Raw genomic sequence first — 23,992 nt, forward strand, 5'->3', positions numbered from 1 at the left:
CTCTGTACTCTTTCGAAGGCCTTTACATCTTTCCTGAAGTGTGGTGCCCAGAATTGTCCATAATATTCCAGCTGAGGCCTAACCAGTGATTTATAAAGTTCGAGCGTGATCTCTTTGCTTTTATATTCTAATTATTTATTTACAATCCCAAGTAACCCATATGCTTGTTTAAGCACCTTATCAACTTGTCCTGTCACCTTTAAGGATTTGTGTATATGGATACCAAGGTGTCTCTGCTCATCTACACTTTTCAAAATCATTTATGATGCACTATCTTTCTGTATTAGTCCTCCAAAAGTGCATCACTTCATACTTCACATTGAACTGTATCTGCCATGCTTCTGCTCATTTCACCAAACTATCTTATCCTGCAACTATCCTTATCACTGTCTACAACATTGCCAACTTTCTGCAAACTTTATAATGCCGCTCCCTACACTTGAGTCTAGGTTGTTCATGAAAAAATTGCAAATGGTAATAGATCCAAAATTGAGCCTCAAATCCCTTTTGTTCTCACTGTATCTTTTCTCAATTAGCTTTCTCCAGCAGTGTGTCCCGACCTTCATCTTTTGCTCCTCTGACTCTGCCCTTTTCTTCTCTTTATAATGTACTTTAGGAGTTTGTTCTATGTAAAAGGCACTTTTATCACAAGATAGATATGGATAAGCAGAGTCATTTTGCCCTTGCCACATCCATAGAGGAAAAACATGCATCATCATCGGCAGTCCCTCGAAGTGAGGATGACTTGCTTTCACGCCAAAAATGGATGAGTTCACAGGTGTTTCAATGAAGGACCTAATACTCCAAGTCCTGAACTACATCTTGAAGGGCGAAAGATGCCTGTGCTTGGATTTTTTTATCATGTGGTGGCTGTTGCACACCAGCCATCACACAAGCTTGACAGAGCTAGGTCTTGGTCCAGGGGTAAGGATTACCCAAGATGACTGGAGACCAGCTCTGCTGCACGAACCTAGTGCGCGCACATATCGCAGTGTGGGCTGGCCTGTGCTGCCCCTGGGCTCTTGCCTCTCCTGGGCCCCAATCACATCCCTCCTATGCGAGGGATGCAGTGGTACCATCACACCATTGAACTGTTCCTTGAAGTATTTAAAGGTTTTGAGCCTCTACTAACCTGCCCGTTTGACATTTTGATCATCTTTTTGAGAACAAGAACCTCTTAACATTAGTCCTAAATTTACCTTAAACTAGTTTTAACCTGGTGCACATTGTTACTGTTGTGGTTTAGTTGAAGTACTGTTACAGACTTAACTTTACTATACCGTTTACTATCTTCTTGATTCTTCCAGGTTTTTTTACCCCCTCAAAGTTGAAATTCCCAAGTTCCGTTTGTCTTTTCAAACCTCCATGGCTTGAACCTGTGTCTTGATGATCAGAACTGAACATAGTACCTGTATTCAAGTCATGGTGTGACTAGGGCACTGTCCAGATTCAGCACTACATCCTCTGGCTATATAACTGAGCCATTCTGTTTGCCTGGTTGATCGCTGTTGTAAAATTATTTGACCTATTGAGCTGACTAAAACTCCCAAGATCTCTTTCAACTTTATTTTTGGCTATTTGGACATCATGGGTTCGGGTTATGTGTTCTTTTATAAAATCTTGTGTGGTCATTTATATGGATTACATTTCATCTGCCATTCTTCTGTCACTTACATATTTTGTCTCTAATTCTGTAGTTTATGGGTTGCCTTATGCAATTCATTTGTCCCTCTCCATTTGATATCATCTGTGAATTTGGTCATAAAAAGTTAATTCAGCAAGCACAAGTGAGGTAACATTTATAGTATCTCACTTATGTTGGACTCTTAGTGAGACGAAGCATGAACCTTTTGATCTGAATTGTGTGGTTGGCAGATTGTGAGGTCGACTGAGGTATTTTCCCATTTGGGGAAAGTGGACCAAAGGGCAAGTCATTCCAAGTTGTCGTTATGCATTTCCTAGTTGCCTGCAACAGAATAGACTTGTATTTGCACCAGTTTCGATTGTGCAGCTTCCTGCTTTCAGGGCTATAGAATAACACATTCTATGAGAAAAACGAATATGTGAAGGAGAACAAACTTGTAAAGTATTTACAGATATGGTTTATGAGGTCCACACTGCTACATTATTTTTGAACGTTTATGCTCACAAGCAATGCTCAACGTTTCCCATTTTTTCCACAAGGTTTTTGCAAACATTCTCTGTCCTCAAATGTCAACAAACTTCCACTTGCTTTGCAAGCAATCACTTTTTCTTCGTTTTTCTTTTTCTCTCCCACCTTTTCTCTCCTCTTGGTTTTCTTTCCTTTCTTTCTAGCTCTTCAATCTTTTTTATCCTACCTATCTCTCCTGTCCTTATCCTTCCTTTCTCATTTTTCTATCTTTTTTTCTCTCCTTGTCTCCTTTTCAGTTCCTTCTCTTTCCTTTATTTCTTTCCGTTCTCTCTCTCTGCTTTCACTCCTCTCACTAATTGTGCTATTTTTCATTTTCTTGTGATCTTGTCACTTTTATGCTTTCTTGCTCACTTTGTTTCTTTTACTTTCATCACACTTTCTCCACCTATCTATCTTTTCTCATTTTTTTTTTCGTGCTCTTTCTCTTGCTATCTTTAGCTTTCTGTCTTTCCCACTATTACATGTAGAATGTCCGAAATCCGGAGTTCTAAAAACCAGACATTGTGCAGATTGCAAGAGTCGTTGTCCGGTATCCAGAAATAGTTCCCGAAGACTGGACTTTTAAGCTGTACATACCTTTTTCAAACATAAATTCCAAAAAATCTGCAACCTGGCGCGATCTCGAGGTTTCCGGATTCAGGGCATCTGATTGTCTCCGAAATCCGGAAATACCCTAGTCTAAGCCCAAGGGTTGCCGGATTCGGGACGCCAGATTTTCTTCTCCAAAATCCGGAAATACCCGAAAGTTGGCCCAAGGGTTTCTGGTTATGGGACGTTGTTACCTGAACTATCATTGTTTTGCTTTCTTTCTGACTTCACGATCTTATTTTTGTGCTTGCTTGTTCTTAGTGATGCGCTTTCTCTCTCTCCCTCTCTGCCTAGTTTGTCTGCTTTTCTTTTTTCTCTCTCTCCTCTTCAGTGGTTCTGTCAGTTCTTTCTTCATCACCTTCCTTTCTCTCACTTTCCTTTGGCCCTTCTCCCCCTCTTTCTCCCTTTTTATTTCATACTCCCTCTCTTTCCATCTCTCTTTCTCCCCCTCTCCCATCTTTCACCCATTTGCTCTCTCTCTTCCCTCTTCTCTCTGCCCCCTGGCTCCTCCTTATGTGCAAATCTCAAGTTTATTCCAAGAATGTTTATACACAATTAGTTTAATTATAAACTGCCTCTAATGTAATGTTAAACTTGATAAGTGTATGCCTCTTTGGAGTGATATTCAAATTTAAGTAACTTGTAGACAATAGTGTAAGATTTCTAAATCTCTGGCATTAAAATGACAGCAAGAACGATTCTTATAAAACAATTTGGAACAGTTCATTAAACATGCACATCTATCAGCAGTAGTCAGCTATCCTATGGATCGACTTAGTTACAACAGACAATGATGTTGCAATAATGATTTATAAAGCAGTATACTTTACTTCCCTCTGGCAAAGCACAAGCACATGGCTGTTCATCCTTGCTTCTGCTGTGGAGGGAGGTTCCTGTTTTTGCCGTGTGTTAAGGAGAAGAGAGACCCAGCAATCCTTGCTTGGATTATTATACCCCTTAAGACCATTGTTTCTCAAAGCCTCAGGATTGGGTATTATTTCCAGGGCCATTCCTGATTGGCTTCTCCTCACACATGTGTCTGTCTGGAGTCAGCTGCCATTCCTTGATTAGGTTAATAGCTTTCCAATAGCACATCTTTTCTCGTTTGGTGAGTTTCAAAGCCATGCTGATATGAACTTGGGGACGTCATCCATTTTGTTCCAAGAAACCCTGCAGCCTTTCTATATAGAAACATAGAAACATAGAAAATAGGTGCAGAAGTAGGCCATTCGCCCCTTCTAGCCTGCACCGCCATTCAATGAGTTCATGGCTGAACATTCAACTTCAGTACCCCATTCCTGCTTTCTCGCCATACCCCTTGATCCCCCTAGTAGTAAGGACCTCATCTAACTCCTTTTTGAATATATTTCGTGAATTGGCCTCAACAACTTTCTGTGGTAGAGAATTCCACAGGTTCACCACTCTCTGGGTGAAGAAGTTCCTCCGCATCTCGGTCCTAAATGGCTTACCCCTTATCCTTCGACTGTGACCTCTGGTTCTGGACTTCCCCAACATTGGGAACATTCTTCCTGCATCTAACCTGTCTAACCCCGTCAGAATTTTAAATGTTTCTATGAGGTCCCCTCTCATTCTTCTGAACTCCAGTGAATACAAGCCCAGTTGATCCAGTCTTTCTTGATAGGTCAGTCCCGCCATCCCGGGAATCAGTCTGGTGAACCTTCGCTGCACTCCCTCAATAGCAAGAATGTCCTTCCTCAGGTTAGGAGACCAAAACTGTACACAATACTCCAGGTGTGGCCTCACCAATGCCCTGTACAACTGTAGCAACACCTCCCTGCCCCTGTACTCAAATCCCCTTGCTATGAAGGCCAACATGCCATTTGCTTTCTTAACCGCCTGCTGCACCTGCATGCCAACCTTCAATGACTGATGTACCATGACACCCAGGTCTCTTTGCACCTCCCCTTTTCCTAATCTGTCACCATTCAGATAATAGTCTGTCTCTGTTTTTACCACCAAAGTGGATAACCTCACATTTATCCACATTATACTTCATCTGCCATGCATTTGCCCACTCACCTAACCTATCCAAGTCGCTCTGCAGCCTCACAGCATCCTCCTCGCAGCTCACACTGCCACCCAACTTAGTGTCATCCGCAAATTTGGAGATACTACATTTAATCCCCTCATCTAAATCATTAATGTACAGTGTAAACAGCTGGGGCCCCAGCACAGAACCTTGCGGTACCCCACTAGTCACTGCCTGCCATTCTGAAAAGTACCCATTTACTCCTACTCTTTGCTTCCTGTCTGACAACCAGTTCTCAATCCATGTCAGCACACTACCCCCAATCCCATGTGCTCGAACTTTGCACATCAATCTCTTGTGTGGGACCTTGTCGAACGCCTTCTGAAAGTCCAAATATACCACATCAACTGGTTCTCCCTTGTCCACTCTACTGGAAACATCCTCAAAAAATTCCAGAAGATTTGTCAAGCATGATTTCCCTTTCACAAATCCATGCTGACTTGGACCTATCATGTCACCTCTTTCCAATTGCACTGCTATGACATCCTTAATAATTGATTCCATCATTTTACCCACTACCGATGTCAGGCTGACCGGTCTATAATTCCCTGTTTTCTCTCTCCCTCCTTTTTTAAAAAGTGGGGTTACATTGGCTACCCTCCACTCCATAGGAACTGATCCAGAGTCAATGGAATGTTGGAAAATGACTGTCAATGCATCCACTATTTCCAAGGCCACCTCCTTAAGTACTCTGGGATGCAGTCCATCAGGCCCTGGGGATTTATCGGCCTTCAATCCCATTAATTTCCCCAACACAATTTCCCGGCTAATAAGGATTTCCCTCAGTTCCTCCTCCTTACTAGACCCCCCGACCCCTTTTATAACCGGAAGGTTGTTCGTGTCCTCCTTCGTGAATACCGAACCAAAGTACTTGTTCAATTGGTCCGCCATTTCTTTGTTCCCCGTTATGACTTCCCCTGATTCTGACTGCAGGGGACCTACGTTTGTCTTTACTAACCTTTTTCTCTTTACATATCTATAGAAACTTTTGCAATCCGTCTTAATGTTCCCTGCAAGCTTCTTCTCATACTCCATTTTCCCTGCCCTAATCAAACCCTTTGTCCTCCTCTGCTGAGTTCTAAATTTCTCCTAGTCCCCAGGTTCGTTGCTATTTCTGGCCAATTTGTATGCCACTTCCTTGGCTTTAATACTATCCCTGATTTCCCTTGATAACCACGGTTGAGCCACCTTCCCTTTTTTATTTTTATGCCAGACAGGAATGTACAATTGTTGTAGTTCATCCATGCGGTCTCTAAATGTCTGCCATTGCCCATCCACAGTCAACCCCTTAAGTATCATTCGCCAATCCATCCCAGCCAATTCACGCCTCATACCTTCAAAGTTAGCCTTCTTTAAGTTCTGGACCATGGTCTCTGAATTAACTGTTTCATTCTCCATCCCAATGCAGAATTCCACCATATTATGGTCACTCTTCCCCAAGGGGCCTCGCACAACGAGATTGCTAATTAATCCTCTCTCATTACACAACACCCAGTCTAAGATGGCCTCCCCCCTAGTTGGTTCCTCGACATATTGGTCTAGAAAACCATCCCTTATACACCCCAGGAAATCCTCCTTTCCAGTTTGGCTAGCCCAATCTATGTGCATATTAAAGTCACCCATTATAACTGCTGCACCTTTATTGCACGCATCCCTAATTTCATGTTTGATGCCCTCCCCAACATCACTACTACTTGTTTGGAGGTCTGTACACAACTCCCACTAATGTTTTTTGCCCTTTGGTGTTCTGCAGCTCTACCCATAGATTCCACATCATCCAAGCTAATGTCCTTCCTAACTATTGCCTTAATCTCCTCCTTAACCAGCAATGCTACCCCACCTCCTTTTCCTTTTATTCTATCCTTCCTGAATGTTGAATACCCCTGGATGTTGAGTTCCCAGCCCTGATCATCCTGGAGCCACGTCTCCGTAATCCCAATCACATCATATTTGTTAACATCTATTTGCACAGTTAATTCATCCACCTTATTGCGAATACTCCTTCCATTAAGACACAAAGCCTTTAGGCTTGTTTTTTTAACACCCTCTGTCCTTTTAGAATTTTGCTGTACAGTGGCCCTTTTTGTTCTTTGCCTTGGGTTTCTCTGCCCTCCACTTTTCCTCATCTCCTTTCTGTCTTTTGTTTTTGCCTCCTTTTTGTTTCCCTCTATCTCCCTGCATTGGTTCCCATCCCCCTGCCATATTAGTTTAACTCCTCCCCAACAGCACTAGCAAACACTCCCCCGAGGACATTGGTTCCGATTCTGCCCAGGTGCAGACCGTCCGGATTGTACTGGTCCCACCTCCCCCAGAACCGGTTCCAATGCCCCAGGAATTTGAATCCCTCCCTGCTGCACCATTGCTCAAGCCACGTATTCATCTGAGCTATCCTGCGATTCCTACTCTGACTAGCACGTGGCACTGGTAGCAATCCCGAGATTACTACTTTTGAGGTCCTACTTTTTAATTTAGCTCCTTAAATTAATTTCGTAGGAACTCATCCCTTTTTTTACCTATGTCATTGGTACCAACGTGCACCACAACAACTGGCTGTTCTCCCTCCCTTTTTAGAATGTCCTGCACCCGCTCCAAGACATCCTTGACCCTTGCACCAGGGAGGCAACATACCATCCTGGAGTCTCGGTTGCGGCCGCAGAAACGCCTATCTATTCCCCTTACAATTGAATCCCCTATCACTATCGCTCGCCCACTCTTTTTCCTGCCCTCCTGTGCAACAGAGCCAGCCACGGTGCCATGAACTTGGCTGCTGCTGCCCGCTCCTGATGTGTCATCCCCCTCAACAGCACTCAAAGCAGTGTATCTGTTTTGCAGTGGGATGACCACAGGGGACCCCTGCACTACCTTCCTTGCACTGCTCTTCCTGCTGGTCTTCCATTCCCTCGCTGGCTGTGGACCCTTCTCCTGCGGTAAGACCAACTCGCTACACGTGATACTCACGTCATTCTCGGCATCGTGGATACTCCAGAGTTAATCCACCTTCAGCTCCAACTCCGCAACGCGGACCGTCAGTAGCCGGAGGTGGACACACTTCCCGCACATGTAGTCGTCAGGGACACTGGTGTTGTCCCCGTGTTCCCACATGGTACAGGAGGAGCATATCACGTGACCGAGCTGTCCTGCCATGACTTAACCCTTAGATACACTTAAATTGCCGACAACAATGTTAAAAGTTACTGACTGATAAAGAAAAAGAAAAACTACTCACCAATCAGCAGCCAATCACTTACCACGTTGGCTGTGATGTCACCTTTTGATTTCTTTCTACTTTTTTGACTTCTCTCAGCTGGAGCTGCACAAGTCACGCCTCTCTGGACTCCCGCCTCTCTCGACGCTCCCCGGACTGCTGAGCCTTTTATAGGCCGCTGCCTCTCTCGACTCCCGCCTCTCTCGACGCTCCCCGGACTGCTGAGCCTTTTATAGGCCGCTGCCTCTCTCGACTCCCGCCTCTCTCGACGCTCCCCGGACTGCTGAGCCTTTTATAGGCCGCTGCCTCTCTCGACTCCCGCCTCTCTCGACGCTCCCCGGACTACTGAGCCTTTTTTAGGCCGCTGCCTCTCTCGACTCCCGCCTCTCGACGCTCCCCGGACTGCTGAGCCTTTTATAGGCCGCTGCCTCTCTCGACTCCCGCGTCTCTCGACGCTCCCCGGACTGCTGAGCCTTTTATAGGCCGCTGCCTCTCTCGACTCCCGCATCTCTCTACACTTCACATTTTTATATATAAAAATATATATTACAGAATCAATTTTATCATTACTAAACACTTTTATTCTTACAATAGATGGTAGAAATTGCATTTTTGGTTTATAACGTCTGTTCTTCCCAGAATTTGCATTTCATAAGAACATAAATAAGAACAGGAGTAGGACATATGGCCCCCCGAGCCTGCTCCGCTATTCACTAAGATCATGGCCAATCTGATCATGGGCTCAGCTCCACTTCCCCGCCTGCTCCCCATAACCCCTTATCCCCTTATCGTTTAAGAAACTGTCTATTGCTGTCATAAATTTATTAAATGTCCCAGCTTCCGCAGCTCTCTGAGGCAGCGGATTCCACAGATTAATAACCCTGAGAAGAAATTCCTCCTCATCTCTGTTTTAAATGGGCAACCCCTTATTCCAAGATTATGCCCTAGTTCTCGTCTCCCATCCTCTTTGCATCCACCTTGTCAAGCCCCCTCATAATCTTATACGTTTCGATAAGATCACCTCTTATTCTTCTGAATTCCAATGAGTAGAGGCCCAACCTACTCAACCTTTCCTCATAAGTCAACCCTCTCATCCCCGGAATCAACCGATTGAACCTTCTCTGAACTGCCTCCAAAGCAAGTATATCCTTCCGTAAATATGGAAACCAAAACTGCACGCAGTATTCCAGGTGTGGCCTCACCAATTCCCTGTATAACTGTAGCAAGACTTCCCTGCTTTTATACACATCCCCTTTGCAATAAAGGCCAAGATTCCATTGGCCTTCCTGATCACTTGCTGTACCTGCATACTAACCTTTTGTGTTTCATGCACAAGCACCCCAGGTCCTGCTGTACTGCAGCACTTTGCAATCTTTCTCCATTTAAATAATAACTTGCTCTTCGATTTTTTTTCTGCCAAAGTGCATGACCTCACACTTTCCAACATTATACTCCATCTGCCAAATTTTTGCCCACTCACTTAGTCTGTCTATGTCCTTTTGCAGATTTTTTGTGTCCTCCTCACACATTGCTTTTCCTCCCATCTTTGTATCGTCAGCAAACTTGGCTACGTTACACTCAGTCCCTTCTTTCAAGTCGTTAATATAGATTGTAAATAGTTGGGGTCCCAGCTCTGATCCCTGCGGCACCCCACTAGTTACTGGTTGCCAATCCGAGAATGAACCATTTATCCTGACTCTCTGTTTTCTGTTAGTTAGCCAATCCTCTATCCATGCTAATATATTACCCCCAACCCCGTGAACGTTTATCTTGTGCAGTAACCTTTTATGTGGCACCTTGTCAAATGCCTTCTGGAAGTCCAAATACACCACATCCACTGGTTCCCCTTTATCCACCCTGTTTGTTACATCCTCAAAGAACTCCAGCAAATTTGTCAAACATGATTTTCTCCTTCATAAATCCATGCTGACTCTGCCCGACCGAATTTTGCTTTTCCAAATGTCCTGCTAATGCTGGACATTTCATGTATCCTGTTAATGAATTTTAAAATAAAAGTTTTACTAACCGTGCATTAGAAGTGGACTAATCAAGAGTGTTGGAATTTTCACCTCTTTATAAATGAGCAGTTTTTAACCAAATTAACCTTTCCTAGGGATTGAAACATAGAAAAATAGAATATAGGTGCATGAGTAGGCCATTCGGCCCTTTGAGCCTGCACCACCATTCAATATGCTGATCATGCAACGTCAGTACCCCATTCCTGCTTTCTCTCCATACCCCTTAATCCCTTTAGCTGTAAGGGCCACATCTAACTCCTTTTTGAATATATCTAACAAACTGGCCTTAACAACTTTCTGTGGTAGAGAATTCCACAAGTTTGCAATTCTGGGTGAAGAAGTTTCTCCTCATCTCGGTCCCAAATGGCTTACCCCTTATCCTTCGATTATGACCCCTGGTTCTGGACTTCCCCAACATCGGGAACATTCTTCCTGCATCTAACCTGTCCAATCCCGTCAGAAAGTTATGTTTCTATGAGATCCCCTCTCATTCTTCTAAATTCCAGTGAATATAAGCCTAATTGATCCAGTCTTTCTTCATATGTCAGTCCTGCCATCCCGGTAATCAGTCTGGTGAACCTTCGCTGCACTCCCTCAATAGCAAGAATGTCCTTCCTCATATTAGGAGGCCAAAATTGTACACAATATTCAAGGTGTGGCCTCACCAAGGCCCTGCACAACTGCAGTAAGACCTCCCTGCTGAAGTTGCATTATTTGAAATGGGTAACTGAAGTGCCATTTATGACAGTGATGTACAATATAAGCTTAAAACAAAATTGTATATAAATTACAGGTGCAAAAAAAAAATGATCTCAATAAAAAGTACATGTTCTACATTAAAGCATATTACATACCAAAAATATGACAAATATTTCACAAAAGCACTTGTATTCCACATTCTGCTGAAATTGCTAATCAATCCATTGTAACATTATTAGTTATGTTTAAGTTACCACTCTTCTGGAAAAATCGTTTACAACTCTGCGATTCCATATTTATGTTTGAAAAATGTCCTTTGTTTACTGTAATTGAAATTTTGTGCAGTTTGTGGTCACTTTTTTTGTCAAGTTTCGTGTTGGGTGATTTTTTAATTCTCCCAATCCCATAAAAATGTAGCAAGAGAAATATTGTTGCTACATGGTGCTATGGTGCACATTTCACATCTCTCGTGGCATTGCTCCTGGTGTCAGAAATCTGCTGTCTCATAACATGATTTCTGCTCAGAGTCAAAATCTCGTCCGAGATCCCTTCTGTGTTCAGCAAAGTTTCTCTGGATCCTCACTGCTTAACAATGTAGATCAGTCTCCCTTTTTCCTTTTATATTTTTTATTTTTCATCCTGTCCCCCAAAAATTTTTTTTAGGTAGAATGCGACTAAACTAATCCAAAATGATACAACAAATATGGCTGTGAAATGTGATGTCAGATTTTGATTTATAACACTCCTGTGCAGCATCTTGGGATGTTTTACTAAGTTAAAGGCATTCTATAAATATAAGTTGTTTGTTGATAGGACAGAGGCCGCTGGTTCTGTAATCTGATTAGTTGATGCAACCTTACAGCATCCACACAATCCCACAACTTGTAATATAGGTTTAGGATCATAGAATGGTACAGCACAGTGAGAGGCCATTTGGGCTGTCGAGTTGTGCCGATTCTCTGCAAGAACACTTCAGCTAGTCCCACTCCCCCACCCTTTCCCCGTAGCCCTGCAATTTTTTTTTCCTTTATGTACTTATCCAATTTCCTTTTGAAAGCCACGATTGAATCTGCCTTCACCACCCTCTCAGGCAGTGTATTACAGATCCTAACCACTCGCTGCATAAAAAAAGTTTTTCCTCATGTCACCTTTGTTTCTTCTGCCAATTACCTTAAATCTGTGTCCTCTGGTTCTCGACCCTTCCGCCAATGGGAGCAGTTTCTCTCTCTCTACTGTCTTGATCTCTCATGATTTTGAACATCTCTATCAAATCTCCTCTCCACCAGGTCGAAGGAGAACAACTTCTCCAGTCTATCCACGTAACTGATGTCCCTCATTCTTGGAACACTTGTAAATCTTTTCTGCACCCTCTCTCAGGCCTTCACTTCCTTCCTAAAGTGCGGTGCCCAGATTTGGACACTATACTCCATTTGAGGCTGAATCAGTGTTTTATAAAGGTGGTTCATAAATCTTTTGCTTTTGTACTCTATGCCTCTATTTATTAAGCCCAGGATCCCGTATGGTTTTTTAAACTGCTTTCTCAACCTGCCTGGCCACCTTCAACGATTTGTGCACATATACCCCCAGGTGTCTCTTCATACACCTGCTGTAGAATTTTACCCTTGTTTATATATTGCCTTTCCTCGTTCTCCCTACCAAAATGTATCACTTCGCACTTTTCTGCGTTCAATTTCATCTGCTATGTGTCTGTCCATTCCACCAGCCTGTCTTTGTCCTATCACCATCCTTCTCACTGTCCACTATACTTCCAAGTTTCGTGTCATCTGCAAATTTTGGAATCCTAGGATGCATCCCATCTGGTCCTGGTGACTTATCTACTTTAAGTACAGCCAGCCTTTCTAGTACCTCTTATCAATTTTGATTCCATCCAGTATCTCGACTACCTCTTTTACTATGACTTTGGCAGCATCTTCTTCCTTGGTAAAGACAGATGCAAAGTACTCATTTAGTAGCTGAGCCATGCCCTCTGCCTCATGCGTAGATCTCCATTTTGGTCCCTAATCGGCCCCATCCCTCCTCTTCCTACCCATTTACTACTAATGGGCCCAATTTTCCCCAACCCCTCTTTTCGGCGCACTTACCCTAAATGCGCCGACTTCGCGCGCTGGAAATAGTGCCGACAAAAAGTGGCCCCATCCTGCCCACTCTGCCAAGTCTCCGATGTCCCAGCGTGGCGTACACAGTGCAATGGGGGGGCGGAGCAACAGCCCTGTGCAGAAAACGCTGCTGGCAGCTGCACGCATGTACAATGAAGACTGCGCGCATGCTCCGCGCCCTCCCAGCGTGTCCTGCGGGCTGTGAGCAGGACCCAATGCTCGCAGCCCCTATCCCTGGCCGAGTGACTTCCCGGGCCCAGGTAGGACTAGTTTTATTTATTGATGGTTGTGCTTTGTTTAGTGAAGAGAGTTTTGATTGGGGAGGGGGTGGGGGAGCGGGGAGGGAGAACTTTTATTTTTAAAAAAAAACTTGTTTCTGGCATAAAAGTAGGATTTCTATTTTTTATTTGTTTTTGATTGCTTATTACTTTTTGTGCTTTGTTTAGCACTTTAAGTCTTGGTGCTTTAGATGTACGAACCTGCGCCGAATTCTTAACTGTCCGCAACGTTTTTCAGAGCTGGCCACATATGCTGACCTAAGTTGATTTGGTGTAAGTTTTAGATGGCCAAAGTGGTATAAATGGCCAAAACTGGCGTTAGTGGCTGGGAACGCCCCCTTTTGGAAAAAAAAACTCAAGTAAAAAAAAAAAATCATACCTAACTGACTTACTCTGGACTAAGTTTATTGGGGGAAAACGGCGTTTTTTAACTTGCGCCAGAAAAAGCAACTTACTCCAAAAAAAATCGGAGCAAGTCATGGTCAAAATTGGGCCCTATGAGAGACACACTTTCTCTTCCCCCCACCCCCGCACCCAATACACTCATTCCCTTCCCCCTGCCCCTAAAACTCTCCCCCCTCCTCTTCCTCATTCCTCATTCCTCATTCCTCCTCCTCCCACCTTCCACACACTTTCTCTCTCTTTCCACCGCCCCCCCCCCCCCCCCAAATCAAAAGTCTCAAGCACAGCCACTAAATAAAAAATAAAAGCGAAGTCCTACTTGCCCGGGAACCCGGCCGGCCGGTGCGGGAGTCCATTCGGCTGGGGATAGGGTGCGGTGAGATCGGGGTGTCCCTTCGGCCTGGGATAGGGGCTGCGAGCATCGGGATGTGTTGGGAGGGCAGCAGCATGCGCGCAGCTCTCACTGAGCTTTCTGCGCTGGCCTGTTGCTCTGCCCTCCCCCCTTCAGCCTCCATGCCACGCTATGACTCCGACGAGCGGCCAGGATGGGGCCCCTTTTTTCTGGCGCCCTTTCCAGCACGCAAATTCCGCGCGCTTAACGTCAGTACGCCGATTCTTATAGAAGACTTTTGGATTCCCTCATGTTAGCTGCCAGTCTATTCTCTTACTCTCTCTTTCTGCCCCTCTTATTCCTTTTTCCACTTCCCTTCTGAACTTTTTATACTCAACCTGTTTCTCACGGATTCTCAAACTGACACATGTCATATTCCCTGTTTTCTGCTTGATCTTGCTCTCTCATGTTGGAAGTAATGATTCTGATAAGTATTTAAACAAGAATTTTGGTTACAAATATATATTGCAGCACTATGTTCCATTCGAAGTGATTCCATAATAGAAATGATATAGGATACTGTATGGAAGAGAAAGCTTTCAGACAAATATTTTCACTTTTAAATGTAAACATTTGTGTATTTGTATGTGTTTAAAACAAAATTTGTATGGCAATAAGCTTCCATTATTGAAATTATTCCAACATTTTATTTTATAGTCTGGAAATAAGTGTTGCTATCATGAATATATTGACCATGGAAGTCTGCAATAAATAGATATATAATTTGTGTTCTTGGTGACTGACTGTTTCCTTGTTGTTTTTACAGGGTGGACTGAAAAACAGCAAGCATGAAAGTACTCTGTCATCCCAAGAATATGTTCATGAGTTACGTTCAGGAATTACTGATGATAAACTTCTTAACTGCCTCGAATCACTGAGAGTTTCTTTGACCAGCAATCCTGTTAGGTAAGTGGGGCTTGGGTATCGAGCTCAACTTAAATCAATGTCCTGAATATATTATAATGCTTGTGGGAGATTGAAGAAAGGCATAGCATAACTGAGACAGCCAGGCATCATAAAGGGCTAAGTAATTACCAGCTGTCTGTCGGTTTGAGTGTCAGGGCTGTATGTTGATGAAGCTCATCTACCATTGTTTTTATGGCATAAACATTAGATAACATTATGGAATGGCCTCTGGCCCAGACTTGTACCCCCTTTGTGGTTACAGAGCTTTGTTGGCATCAGGCGACTCCTATAAGGAGATTTAGGTAGAAAAATTATAATTAGTGTAATTTTAAAAAACAAGATATTATAATGCTCAAAAATCTAAACCATATTTGTGAAGTAGTATTTTTATCAATATTAAATAGTTCTTTAAAAAAAATTGGCAGTTTACACCTTCAAAAATTGATGCAATTTTGTACAAACAAAAAAGAGAGGATTCTTGGCCCCAAGTTTCCATATGATTTGCTCCTGATTTTTAGGAGCAACTGGTGTAGAATGGAGTATCTTAGAAATCTGAATTCTCCACATTTAGTTTGCTCCAGTTCTAGTCAGGTAGAACAGTTTCACTTTGGAACAGAATTTTTTTTTTAAAAGGAGGCGTGTCCGGCCACTTACACCTGATTTCAAAGTTTCGTGAGTGAAAACTTACTCCAAACTAACTTAGAATGGAGTAAGTGAAGATTTTTGTACGCTTGAAAAAACCTTGTCTACACTTTAGAAAATCAGGCGTAGGTTACAAATCAGGCGTGGGGCGGGGAGGGAAGTCATTAAATTCTACAATCAATCCTTAGTTAAAGTTATACAAATATTATACAAATAAATCCAACCTGAATAAAAATTTATAAGCAAAGAAATGATTAAATAAACCATGTTCTTACCTCTGTGAAAGTGCTTCAGGCAGGCCTTTCATGTTGGAGACAGGCAGCGGTGTGGCGTCAGTGTCTCGACGGCAGCGGCAGCAAGCTTCGAGCTGAGCTGCAGTGCTTGAGGCAGGCCTTCATTCTCTTCGTGGCTGGCCGCGAAGAAGCAGCGCCGGACGGACCCGAGGCCATTCGGCCATGAGATATCAGCGGCGTCAGTGGCTGGCCGGCAGCCGAAGAATCAACGCAGGACACACGCAGCTCTTTATGGTGCTTGAGGCCATTCGGCCACGCTTTAGGGGCGGCGTCAGTGGCTGGCCGGCAGACAAAGATACAGCAGCAGCCTTCGAGCTGTGAGGGGGACTGAGGCCATTTGGACAGGGAGAGGCAGCCACATCGACAGTTTTATATTTAAATTTGCAGAATGGGTGCTGCATTGTCAACACCACGTATTATTGCAAAGTTGAATTGGCACTCTTATTTCTCCAAACACACAGTCCTTAATTTGCATGCACCAATGCAGCACCGGTTCTGTAAGTTTAGCAGTGAAAAGCTGAACTCACTGATTTCAGCAGGTGATTTATTCAGCAGTGCTGCTAAAAGCACTCCCTCACACACAGAAATATCAAAAAAAATTAAATTACAAGACTTTGCAGGGGTCCAAGAAACAAATCTTCACTTTTTCTGCAGTATTTTAAAAAATGGCCGAGTGCCAATGTTTGTGTGAGACTGCGCGCAAGCTCCAACGCGCACGCGCAGGGTTGCCGGCACCACGAAGGCTAATTTAAATTGTACCAGCCCCCTGCTGCTTAGAAAATCGGCGCGAGTGTTAGGCTCCGCCCCCTTCTGCGAAGAGTGCGCCGTGCCAAGCAGACATCGAGCTCCAAGGAGCTTGAGAATATTGGATTTTTTTTTCGGCGCGAAAAACAGGCGCCCAGCTCGGAGGTGCGCCGTTTTCGCCACGGCACGAAACTTGGGGCCATAGGGCCCAAATTTGGCCCTCCGGTTTTTTCGGCGCACCTCCGAGCTACCGCCGACATTTTAGATCAGAAGCAGTGGCAAAAAAAACCTTACGATCGTGGCCGATTCTCAGGCCATCTGTGGAGCTGGTGTGACACAGAACAAAGAGGGGGGCGGAGCTAGATCCCAGCGCTGAAAACAGTGATGGGACCTCTGCACATGCGCGCTAGAGTCTGCGCACATGTGTAGTAGCTCCTGGCAGGCCATTTCTGTAAACGCGCGCTGCAGGCTGTGTAGGAGGGGCTGAAGCACGCAAACCCTGGCCGAATGGGCTCCCTCATCGGCGGCCCGCTGCGTTCCCTAAGGTAGGAGTTCTATTTTTTATTTGTTGTTTACTGATTAATTTTGGTGCTTTAGGTGTAGGGTTCCTTCTATTTTATTTGTTAATTAATTGCTTATTACTTTTTGTGCTTTGGTGCTTGGTGGTGCTTGAAATGTAGTTACTTGCGCCAATTCCTTAACTGCCCTAAGTTAGTTTGGCACAACTTTTTTCTGGCCAAATTGACATAAATGGCGTAAGTGGCTGGGAATGCCCCCTTTTGGGGGAAAAAAAAACTGACCAAACAAAAAACCTAACTAACTCACTTACACTGCCGCAGATTAAATGGCCATATTTGCATCTAAAAAGATCTACCAGAAAAATCAAGTTACACCAAAAAAAATGGTGCAACTCATGGGGAAATCTGGGCCCTATGGAGGAATGAATGTTTAGCAGTTGAATGCTAGTTTTCCCATCCTGGCAGTGTACTGACACAGTTGATCCATCAGAAAAGTCAGGAGTAATGGAAGGAATATAAATGATTTATAAGGAAGGGAAGATGCATAAATACAAACAACTGTAATAGTACAGTTTAGAAGTTGTGCCAACTCTGCAAAACCAATTTAAATTGTTTGCAGTGAGAAAGGAGGTCAAACAGATTCACCCTGAGGTACTTGAGAAAGAATAGGAAGGTGAGATAGAAGAGAATTGGAAATGCAAAACAGAGAAGCAGCAAACTGGTACATAAAGGCAAAGTAATAGACTGGTGCACTGTGAATTTGTAACCAGAATTCAATTTTGTGTTTACAAGCACAGGAGCCAGATGGCTGAGGGGTCAGCTACAATTTTTTAAGAAAGTGTATTGAAGCATTGTAATAATTTAAATGTTTGAGTTAGCAGTCTGAATGGAGGAACTAGTTACTTAAATGTAGAGGTGTTGAAGACACTGGGCTTTACTTATTTCGAGCTATGTTTTAAATGCTAGTTATTTAGACTGCCCAGTGAAGCCAATGCAGGGAACATTTAGGAAAATATTATGGCCCTGAAATTTCGGTGGGAGGATTCCTTCGGACGAACGCCTCCAATCCGAAATTTCTCTACGAATGGACCTGGTGGTCCCAGAGGTCGGTCAGAGGCCCTCCTTTCCACACGCTGCGCAGCGCGTCCACGTCCTCTAGATAGGGACGGAGAAGCTGGAGTCACGTGGGCCTGGACCACCAATCACGGTGCGGTATTCTCATTGATAATGGGAACTCCCATTTTACAAGTTCCCATTACTATCAGTGAATAACCCCCTAAAACGCCCAAACACAACACAACACAAATTTTAAAAAAAACACCACACATAGTTAAAATTAATTGAATTTCAAGTTAATTAAATGTTTAAGGAAAAAAGAATAATTTTGGAATTTTTAAAATTGTGTTTTAATAGGGCTTAAAATAAACTTACCTTAGTGGACAGGGTTTTTACGATAAAAATGTGTATTTAAATTTTATTTTTAGGTTTTAAAACTTTTACATTGGTAAAAGTATGCTATGCGCCTGCTTTTACCAGGCGTAAAAGTTTCAAGGACATTCACTGGGCAAGAGATGGGCAAATAGCCCAATCTCACCAGCGCGCATGTCCTTACTGCAGGGATGTGGAGAATCTGTCAAGAGATATCTTGACCGATCAGAAAAGCCGGTTTTCGGCGCATGCACATTGCGCGCCAAAAAACGGCTTTTGCGAGGCCTCGCCGGGTCCATATGTGTTCGAGACAGACCCGGCGAGGCTGGAATTTCAGGGCCAATGTGTTTGGGGTAGGGAGCGGGGGCTCTGATTTAGCGGACATCCTTAAACTAATAAGAACCTCGGCCCAGTGAGCAATTTCAAGCTGAATTATGAATTGCTTATTACTGGAAAGCAATATACCCCGAAGCAAGCAAAATCAATGTAAACGTGTGAAAGTAGTTAACTTTCACTGCCAGAATACATTGTTTTCTGAGCTTGATGCACAATTTGTTCAAGGTTTTAGTCCTTTACTTATGAGTTTTTTAAGAAAAGTACACATTGTGCTTACTGCGTTCCTTCTGACCACAAGGTCCTGACAGCATGATAGATCTGAGTGAATGACTGAACTGGTGAGACATTCAGTAACGTCAATCAAGACAGATGACAAACCGAACAGTGTTGGAAGCAAATGACAGGCAAATGTTCACACTTTGACCAGGCCTTTTATATCCAGGAGCTGCTAAATGTTGGAACTAAACTATCACCAGCTCCTATATAATTAATTACATTATCAAATGATCTAGACTACTTTCTCTCAGATAGTAAAGCCCCGTTTGCACCTGGTGATCTTGAGAAAAAAACCATTTCCTTTTTAATTTGAGTCCGTTCGAAACCCCTCATATTTACCTATATATATCATTTAAGTAATACAGGAGAAAATGTATAGTCATCAATTTTATAATAATCATAGTCACAAAGTTTTCTTTTTGCTGGATGGGCTATTAAATAACTACAGAGAAAGGTAGCACAGGAAGGCGTAGAGAAGAGAATAGTCCACCACACTTTGTAGTTTTGTAGCTGTTGATGAAGAGCAAATAAAGACAATGAGAATTTTTTTTGAAGACCACCAGTATCAGCAGAAAATGTCACACGAGTCAGTGTTTGTTAACTCTCTCTTGTAATGGTTCTGTAAGAAACAGCATAAGTTTTATTTTCCTTCCCTTCCAGTCCTTGGGAAAATACGAAGAGACTACTTTGCTTTGCAGGTCACCAATGAGGGGACGTGATACCTATTTATGGTCTATTACCACTTTTAATGCAATGATAATTGAGTAGATTGCAGAAGGGCCTGTCTCCAAATGTCTGTGGCCAAGTTTGTCACATATGGAGTGGAGCAGGTTTTTGAGGCTATCGTGAAATCAAGTTTCAATGTTCTGTGCCGAGGTTTGCATGGGTGGAGCAGAACTGAGGTTCAGCATGTGCAGAGACTAAGGTCATATGCAGATGGAGAACTCCAAAAGGCAGGAAGGGATGAGAATTGCTATATTGAAGCAAACAGAATTGTTGCTAGTGGGAAAACCAAGGAGATCGTGAAAATTAAAACCATGAAGAGAGAGTCTCGTAGAAGCAGAAGACGGGGAACCTTTTTTAAAAAAAAAAACACACACACATTTCCAAAACATTGCCCATGCCAAAACAATGCAAATCGCTAAAAAAATTAAAAGAACAAACACTCGCATTTACCTTTGGAGAACTTTACCTTCCTCTGTGCCGCTGGCATGGCTGGACCACACTGATTTCCCAGGCATTCACTTCCGGGTGGACAGATCAGGCAAAAGTCCAAAGTACTGCCGGTGTCACAATGAGAGGCGTTGCACACCTGGCGCAGCTCTTCCCAGCGGTGTTACTCAGCGCCATCACAAAACTGGACCGGAGGATTGCGACAGGGCGAAGGAGACCTGGACGCCACTTTTCACGCTGCTCCGGGGCAAAACCCGGAGCACACAGGACCAGAAAATCCAGCCCCAAGTGTTTTTTGATTGTACCGATCAGAATGCCTTATGGATACATTCATAGAATCAAAGAAACTTGCAGCACAGAAGGAGGCCATTCGGCCCACCATGACTCTACTGACTCTTTGAAAGAGCAGTCATGCTTAGTCCCACACCCCCACCGTAATTCTGCAACTTCCTCTTCAAGTACTTGTCCAACTCCTGTTTAAAATTACTTATGGAATCAGCTTCTACCACTTTTTCAGGTAGAGCATGTGGATGTAGTGTATTTGGACTTCCAGAGGGCATTTGATAAGGTGGCACATAAAAGGTTACTGCACAAGATAAATGGTTCATGGGGTTGGAGGTAATATATTAGCATGGATAAAGGATTGGCTAACTAACAGAAAACAGAGATTCGGGATAAATGGTTCATTCTCGGGTTGGCAATCAGTAACTAATGGGGTGCCGCAGGGATCAATGCTGGGACCCCAACTATTTTCAATCTATATTAACGACTTAGAAGAAGGGACTGAGTGTAACGTAGCTAAGTTTGCTTTTCCTCCCATCTTTGTATTGTCTGCAATATGTGAGGAGGACACAAAATCTGCAAAAGGACATAGACAGGCTAAGTGAGTGGGAAAAAATTTGGCAGATGGAGTATAATGTTGGAAAGTGAGAGGTCATGCATTTTGGCAGAAAAAAAATCAAAGAGCAAGTTATTATTTAAATGGAGAAAGATTGCAAAGTGCTGCAGTACAGCAGGACCTGGGGGTACTTGTGCATGAAACATAAAAGGATAGCATGCAGGTACAGAAAGTGATCAGGAAGGCCAATGGTATCTTGGCCTTTATTGCAAAGGGGATGGAGTATAAAAGCAGGGAAGCCTTGCTACAGCTTTTCAGGGTATTGTTGAGGCCACACCTGGAATACTGCATGCAGTTTTAGTTTCCATATTTACGAAAGGATATACGTTGGAGGCAGTTCAGAGAAGGTTCACTCGGTTGATTCTGGGGATGAGGGGGTTGACTTATGAGGAAAGGTTGAGTAGGTTGGGCCTCTACTCATTGGAATTCAGAAGAATGAGAGGTGATCTTATCGAAACGTATAAGATTATGAGAGGGCTTGACTGGGTAGATGCAGAGAGGATGTTTCCACTGATGGGGGAGACTAGAACTAGAAGGCATAATCTTAGAATAAGGGGCTGCCCATTTAAAATAGAGATGAGGTGAAATTTCTTCTGACGGTTGTAAATCTGTGAAATTCTCTGCCCCAGAGAGCTGTGGAAGCTGGAACATTGAATAAATTTAAGACAGAAATAGACAGTTTCTTAAACAATAAGGGAAATCATGCTTGACAAATCTTCTGGAATTTTTTGAGGATGTTTCCAGTAGAGTGGACAAGGGAGAACCAGTTGATGTGGTATATTTGGACTTTCAGAAGGCGTTCGACAAGGTCCCACACAAGAGATTGATGTGCAAAGTTCGAGCACATGGGATTGGGGGTAGTGTACTGACATGGATTGAGAACTGGTTGTCAGACAGGAAGCAAAGAGTAGGAGTAAATGGGTACTTTTCAGAATGGCAGGTAGTGACTAGTGGGGTACCGCAAGGTTCTGTGCTGGGGCCCCAGCTGTTTACACTGTACATTAATGATTTAGATGAGGGGATTAAATGTAGTATCTCCAAATTTGCGGATGACACTAAGTTGGGTGGCAGTGTGAGCTGCGAGGAGGATGCTGTGAGGCTGCAGAGCGACTTGGATAGGTTAGGTGAGTGGGCAAATGCATGGCAGATGAAGTATAATGTGGACAAATGTGAGGTTATCCACTTTGGTGGTAAAAACAGAGAGACAGACTATTATCGGAATGGTGACAGATTAGGAAAAGGGGAGGTGCAAAGAGACCTGGGTGTCATGGTACATCAGTCATTGAAGGTTGGCATGCAGGTGCAGCAGGCGGTTAAGAAAGCAAATGGCATGTTGGCCTTCATAGCAAGGGGATTTGAGTACAGGGGCAGGGAGGTGTTGCTACAGTTGTACAGGGCATTGGTAAGGCCACACCTGGAGTATTGTGTACAGTTTTGGTCTCCTAACCTGAGGAAGGACATTCTTGCTATTGAGGGAGTGCAGCGAAGGTTCACCAGACTGATTCCCGGGATGGCGGGACTGACCTATCAAGAAAGACTGGATCAACTGGGCTTGTATTCACTGGAGTTCAGAAGAATGAGAGGGGACCTCATAGAAACATTTAAAATCCTGACGGGGTTAGACAGGTTAGATGCAGGAAGAATGTTCCCAATGTTGGGGAAGTCCAGAACCAGAGGTCACAGTCTAAGGATAAGGGGTAAGCCATTTAGGACCGAGATGCGGAGGAACTTCTTCACCCAGAGAGTGGTGAACCTGTGGAATTCTCTACCACAGAAAGTTGTTGAGGCCAATTCACTAAATATATTCAAAAAGGAGTTAGATGAGGTCCTTACTACTAGGGGGATCAAGGGGTATGACGAGAAAGCAGGAATGGGGTACTGAAGTTGAATGTTCAGCCATGAACTCATTGAATGGCAGTGCAGGCTAGAAGGGCCGAATGGCCTACTCCTGCACCTATTTTCTATGTTTCTATGTTATGGGGAGCGGACAGGGAAGTGGAGCCGAGTCCATGATCAGATCAGCCATGATCTTATTGAATGGCGGAGCAGGCTCGAGGGGCCGTTTGGCCTACTGCTGTTCCTATTTCTTATGTTCTTATGTAGCATTCCCTGACAACGTGGAAAAGTATTCTCCTAATCTCTCCCCTTTAGATCTTTTGTCAATGATTTTGAATCTATAATCTCTAGTTGTTAACCCACTAGCCAGAGGGAATATTATTTCTCTGTCTCCTCCATCAAAACCTTCATCATTTTGAAAACCTCTGAGGTCACCTCTTATTTAACCTTCTCATTCCAAGGGGAACAATCCAAATTTTTCCAACTTCTCCTCTTAACTGAAGTTCCTCATCACTGGTAACATCCTGGTAAACCTCCTTTGTACCCTTTAAGGCATTTACATATTTCCTGAAGTGTGGTGCCCACAATACTCCAGCTGAGACCTAACCAGTAATTTATAAAGTTCTAGCATGATCTTTGTTTTTGTATTCTGTTTCTCGATTTATAAACCTGAGTAACCCATATGTTTTTTTTAACCAGCTTATCAACTTGTCCTGCCATCTTTAAGGATTTGTGTATATGAATCCCAAGGTCTCTCTGCTTATTTACACTTTTCAAAATCGGGCCAATTATAGTATACTGCCTTTCCATATTAATCCTCCCAAAGAGCATCACTTCACACTTCTCCGCATTGAACTCTATCTGCCATGCTTCTGTCCAGTTCATCATTCTGTCTGTCATCGTGAAGCTTTTATCCTCATCACTATGGTACTAGTTTGCAAAGTTTCATCTCATCTGCAAACTTTATAATGTTGCTCCCTACACCCGAGTCTAGGTAATTTATAAAAATTGTAAATCTGGA

At 43.5% G+C, this 23,992-nt stretch overlaps 1 protein-coding gene across 1 annotated transcript in view; it reads left to right on the plus strand.

Annotated features, from left to right (window-relative positions):
• Positions 1-23,992, plus strand: part of diaph2 (diaphanous-related formin 2) — a 503,895-nt gene that overhangs the window by 286,570 nt on the left and 193,333 nt on the right. The window contains exon 6 of the mRNA XM_070883985.1: positions 14,688-14,827. Coding sequence (XP_070740086.1) covers positions 14,688-14,827 — 140 coding nt within the window. The remainder of the gene's footprint in view (positions 1-14,687; positions 14,828-23,992) is intronic.

The sequence above is a fragment of the Pristiophorus japonicus genome, chromosome 6 (genome assembly GCF_044704955.1).
Source record: "Pristiophorus japonicus isolate sPriJap1 chromosome 6, sPriJap1.hap1, whole genome shotgun sequence".
Lineage (NCBI taxonomy): Eukaryota > Metazoa > Chordata > Chondrichthyes > Pristiophoridae > Pristiophorus > Pristiophorus japonicus.